Source organism: Microtus ochrogaster, linkage group LG1, assembly GCF_000317375.1.
Source record: "Microtus ochrogaster isolate Prairie Vole_2 linkage group LG1, MicOch1.0, whole genome shotgun sequence".
NCBI classification, from domain to species: Eukaryota; Metazoa; Chordata; class Mammalia; order Rodentia; family Cricetidae; genus Microtus; species Microtus ochrogaster.
Window position 1 is genome coordinate 19700047 of NC_022027.1, and position 6000 is coordinate 19706046.

General features: G+C 34.7%; 1 protein-coding gene across 4 annotated transcripts in view; it reads right to left on the reverse strand.

Annotated features, from left to right (window-relative positions):
- Arap2 (ArfGAP with RhoGAP domain, ankyrin repeat and PH domain 2) overlaps positions 1-6000 on the reverse strand; it is a 167301-nt gene that overhangs the window by 64052 nt on the left and 97249 nt on the right. For all 4 annotated transcript variants that reach the window (XM_013350802.2, XM_005359243.2, XM_026785085.1 and 1 more), the window contains 4 exons: positions 4638-4782; positions 3661-3763; positions 2792-2990; positions 2555-2618 (listed from right to left, as the gene is read on the reverse strand). In XM_013350802.2, coding sequence (XP_013206256.1) covers positions 2555-2618; positions 2792-2990; positions 3661-3763; positions 4638-4782 — 511 coding nt within the window. The remainder of the gene's footprint in view (positions 1-2554; positions 2619-2791; positions 2991-3660; positions 3764-4637; positions 4783-6000) is intronic.

A 6000-nucleotide genomic window follows, 5' to 3' on the forward strand; every position in this document is an offset into this window, starting at 1 on the left:
TAAAGGACACAGATTCATATCCCGGGTACAGCACCAGCCTGCACACCAGAAACCCTTAAGTATGATCACCAAAGCTTTATTTTCCAAAATAGTAATTTTTAAAGAACACAAAGAATACACATTAAAGGGAGGCCATCTGGTTTACCTTCTGCTTAGAGCTTTTTAGAGCAAAATTGCTCTGTGTGTGGAAAATATTATTGCAATACTCCTCTGTCTAAACATACTCATGATATGCATATAGAGATAATTATCAAGCAGACTAAAATATATATTTAAATAGGGACTATATACACTGGGTTATTATCAATCTCTGAAGTTTTTCAGTTTAGAGAATTCTTTTTCCATCTTGCCATTAAGAAATATTAATGGATTTATACCCTTTAACCAAAGGTAGATAGGTATGTGAAATGTGTGAAATTAATTCATTAAGTTTTTATGATTCGCGTCTCTGGCTGAAAATGCTAATAGCAAAGCAACAACAATAGAAACAAAAAATAAAAGGTTAAACTTGCAGTTGCTTAGCTTTCCTGAACATGTCTTATTCACGCTATCATTAACCTGAGTGCCTTAAAGTTGGTTTTTTCTTTGTCCGAAGCAACGATTTTATCAGCCGTCAACACTCTACTTTAGCTTACAATCGCTATTTACCAAAGACCTAACTCACCAGAGGAGATGAAAAAAGAAAACAATCTGATAAAACTCTGTTATTTGTCAGAGCATGAAATCAGCTTTTCAACAGTTACGGTAATAATTAAGGAGCCAAGTGTGAGATAGATGAAAAAGGGAACACTCTTCATGTAGTCACCCAGGGCTCACCCTGACCTCCAGTTCACAGAGCAACATCTCAGTATCAAGTAGAGTGGGCTCAATGTCCCACATCATTCATCAGCTCTCCTCAGTGTGTCTTAACTGGGAATAATTGTTTCATGTTGGGCCCTTTATACCTTTAATCTTTCCATTTTCTGGTCTCTTTTTATCCTTTGAACTCATTCAAATCCATTCCATCATGAAAGAAAGTGCACATACTGAATTCCTAGGTCATATATCCTATATCTGTAATCTCACTATCCTCTAGACATCTTTGAAAGTTTGTCCTCACTAAGGTGTGAGCTGTAATAAATGCACTTACTTTTAAATGGCCTGGGTTATAAATGGTAACTTTTCAGGAAGAGTCGAGGAAAATGAGTTAGCTATGAATATAATACTGTATTTAGTTTACTCTAATTCTTCCCCATTTCTTACTTTTCATCTTGCTATCTAACAGACATCTCCATTTACTCTTTCCAAAAGTGAGTTCTTAATCAGTTATTCCAACCTTACTAAAATCCTATCTCTACTTAGTATGTATTGTTATCCCTAAAACAGCACCATTATTCAGGTAATTGTTGTCATCAAAACCCTGGAGCCATCCTAGAGAAGAGCATTGATCTATTCCATCAACACAGCATATTCTTTCCTGATAACATCAAATCACTCATCAACACTTAGGTTATCAGATAACCCATCTCTTGCTTGACTCCATGACAAAACTCTCACTGGACTAAGTTGACTAAAGTTGACTCCTGTCCTGCTCCCCAAAGTCATTCATGAGGAGTTAAGGTAAAAGATTTCTTTAAAAATATATATAAGATAATTCCACTATCCAGTTTGAGTCCTATATCAGAATTTAAAAAAATTACATGCAATGACTTTCAGTGTCTTAAAGGATCAAGTACTAGGGATATGTTTGAAATAATTTCTTCCCATTTTCTCAGTCTTTTTCCCTCTCCCATGAGCTACAACACCCCTTTGACATAACATGCTCAGACTTCTAACAGGATCTTCAAGTATCAGTGCCTGCAGGTCTGGAACACGATATCTGAGGTGCTAGATCATAGAACTCCTCACTTTATTCTGACATTTATTCCATCATGATATCTGTGTTACCCTCATTAACACAAAATACTGATCTCATTAGCTCTCTTTCATTAACTTGATTATTTTCCTTCAGAGGATTTATAATTGATAGGCAATGATAAAGAATAGTTTTCTTCTTGAGTGTTTGTTTTGGGGTTCTGTTATTAGTTATTTGTTTCATTCCCCCCATGGCAGGACTTGCTTTATGAGGGCAGAGAGTTTATTTTTGTATCACTCTGTCCCTAACACTTCACATCCCGATGCATTGGAGATGCTTAATTAATAGTTCTTGAAAAACTAAGTGGATTCAAGAAATCAAGATCTAGTTATGAATGACTCACATGAACAGGCCATTTGTAGTGTTGCAGACCCTAAACATACACCTACACTCATTAAGCTCCTATCATATACCTAAATGAGCATGGCCCAGATCTACAGGAAACTATAAAAATCAATCATGCTACCTTATCATAAGATATATGAAAAATTGTATCTTTTTTGCTATACTCTATGATGAAAGCCTAACACAGTTTTTATAAATAAGAGTTTCTCAAATGTTACGATAATGGTTTTTCCCTTAAGAACTTTACCAAAATATCCTACTTTCTGAGAAATAGAAAACAAAGCAACAACAACAAAAAGAAAAAAGGGTACTTACCTCCCTTTTTCTACTAAAAGTAGCACGTCTAATTTTTCTCCATTTTGAACCACTGTGCTGATTGCTGGCGAGATAAAAGGATGGATTTTTTTTAATATTAAAATATGCTTAGATACACAATTGATATGATTTAGTCACAAGTTTGGGGTTAAGGCTTCGGAATTCCTTGCGAAGCTGCCATCACCACATGCAATTGGGAGGTATGTTCCAACAAGAAGGGGGTGGGGGTCCTCTTACTTAGCTCCTGCAGTCTTCTTAGGTGCATTCTCTCTTCCTGAGCTTCTTGTGTTTGAAGGCAAAAACACAAACTAGACTTGTCCAAAGCAAACCAGCCTTTTCTCCACTGGTCCAGGGCATGGCAGTCTTTGTAGAAGAGTTGACCAATCAAATCATAGTCAGCTTCTGTTAAGTTTTCAGCAACAAAGGGAACAAAATGCTGTTAAAACAAATACAGAAAAGTAAGAAAGACAGTGAAAATAGGAAGGCCCTTCCCTGTCTACAGATAGAGGGAAAAATGGAAAACTTATCTTCATAAAGATAAGTTACATGCTTTAAAACATTCCTGTTTTAAAGACTGATAAGCAAATGCCAAATTCAGAATAACTAGTAAAAAGACTATGCTATGAAACTTAAACAGGTAACACATATTTTTGAACCATAGCATCGGATCCCTTGTTTTTTTTTTAGTACAGATGAAAAATGGGAAATATTCTTCCATGGTTCATGGAATTGTAGAAAAGGTCATGTTCTCGTATGTGCTCCATTCACATCATTGGCTAAATCTGTTCCTTTCTTCATGGACATTGGAAAATAACATACACATGAGAAGGCACAGGGTGGAAAATGGCTTTACAATGAAGACGTACCTTAATCATCAATAATACAGAATTAGCTTTAAGAAGGATTTTTATGAATGTGCTATATGAGTTTCTTGTCTTTTTTCGGCCATAGAGTATGTTTTTTTATCTTTTTTTGATGGTCATCTTTGAAAACATGAAAAGTTTCTTCCAAAATTATAGCTAAAATGTTCATGAATCTTTGAACCTTAACTAAAGACCTCAAGTTAAGAATCTTTCCTGGACTTAGAAAATACAAAATTTTAATACCTTGGCTATCGTTTCTGTCCATTTTCTTTGAATCTGAGATGATTCAGCTCCAAACAAAAAGACACGTTCTGAGGGTAAGTAGATCTCAAAGACAAAGATTGGCCTACAGCAAGCACAAATAAGAAGATACCACCACACAGAATAAATGAGTGTAATTTAAAACTTTCAAAATCAAAAGAATCACTTTATGTAACATCGAAAATTTTCAATAGAAATATAGCACCTTCAGCTAATAGGTAGGATATATTAGTAATTATATAATAATGACAATATAGTTTTTGTAATTTAATATAAATAACACTGTAAAATATCTCTTATTATAAGTATTATTAAAATTTCTGTTTCTAAAACCATTTTTTATTTTAATGTTGATATATTTTCATTAACTATTCTATGAAACAAAGTGTAAAACTTTCATGTCAGTATCTCTCAGACTGTTTCTAAAATCCTTCAGAGGTTCATTTAAAGTTTTTAAGTATGTAAAATATATTATATAAATAATTCATAATCTTTTAATTTAAACATTTTCAGACCACAAGAGTACCTAAATATGTCTCAACATTTATTTTCTAATATGATAATTAATATGTTTAAGGATTGTGAATATTACTCAGTGGTAGTGCTCATCTGATATTCTGTTTACTTTAAAATGAGCCAATAATCATGGAATCTTCTATTTTCTCATGTTTTATATAAGATGCCCTTTAAAAAAATGTTATTTTTTTTTGTTTTGGTCCACTATTCAAATTAATTAGAGAAGCAAAAGTACTTTAATGATCAACAATGGAATGTTATAGTATTAACTACTTTTTAGAGAATTTCTTGTGATTTCAGATTAAATGGTCTGGTTTGAAGATAATGTAGAATCTTTTTACAGGAAGCAATGGAAACAGGAAAGATAACTAAATCCTCATCACCTGGTACAGGGACTACCAATCCCATTCACCTTCCACATAGATGCTCAAGGGTAGACATACCCAGTATTCAAATAGAAGTCCTCTTTATGGACAACCAAGCAGATAACTTCACTGATGTTGATGGTGCCATTAGGTGCGGTAGACTTGTCATTTTCATAGTAACTCAAGAAGCCGCCTTCCAAAACACACCACTTTTTATTTGTCTCTAAGAATTTAAAACAAGGCAAATAATAAATTGAACTAACTATAGTATAAACTTTTAGAAACAAATCATAATTGGGTTCAGATAAAGAAAAGGACAAATTCCCTACTTTGTAAAAGAAACATCAGACTAACCCATAGTATATAAGGCTGATATACTTTTGCTTTCAGAGACATTATCATCTAACTGCAAAGAATGTTCCAGACAAAAATGGATGTGACATTGATGACCAGAGAAGCAGGGCAATTCATAAAGTGAAAAGTCTGCCAAACAGCTCCGAAACCACAAAGACTGAGGTTTTCACAGAGTATTATGGGAAGAACAAATAGAACAAAACCTAAAACCACATCTATTGTAAAAGTAGCGTTCAGAATCTACAATGTCCATAGTGTGTTATTTAGGAGTTTTTGAGTTCTTCCTACAGAGGTCAGCACATCATGGATATAGGCCAAATTCAACCACCATCACCTGGCACAATCAAACTTCCTTGGTACACAGTGGTACCTGTTCCCTGCGGGTGGCCTGAGGCTCACTGGCCACTACAAAGACTGAATGAACTAAGCTAGGACAGAAATTATCTGACCCACAGAGTTTAAAATTTTGCTATGAGATTCTTTAAAAAAAAAAGTTGCTAATTCTTGACTAGGTCAATGGACGTAAGCCACAGAAATGGCTTTAACTGTGGAATATACTCAGGTATGAATTTTGTGGATTTTGATTACTTTAATCAGTATATTTGAAAGAGTAAAGATTAGCAGAAAAGGAAGATGGGGAAAATTAAGTGAACAAGAAAGTGTAAGGGACCCTTAACTCCTCTGGATCCAATGTATGCTTCTTGCTGCCCGAGTGATCAATTTCAGCACAGCCAACTTAACCTCCACTAGAGGAATACATGCACAGAGATGATGGACCTGAGAGAGACCCTAAGCCAGAATCTAAAAACTGCTAATGAGCCACGCTTAAAATCAAAGCATACATGCCTCACATGCACAGGAATGCCTTTCACTGGTTTTTGTTCCATGTTCTCATCTTTACAGCTCATCTCCATCAGATGGAAGGCTACACTTCGCCCCATGTAAATTGGTTTGTAATGTTATTCATCAAAGAAAAGCATGTAAAGTATATCCAAGATGAATCTATTCCCATTCCTCTCCTAACCCCCAAGTCAATGGTGCTGTAGGACACTAGATCTAATTTCAAAGGAGGGATCTCTTCCCCCAT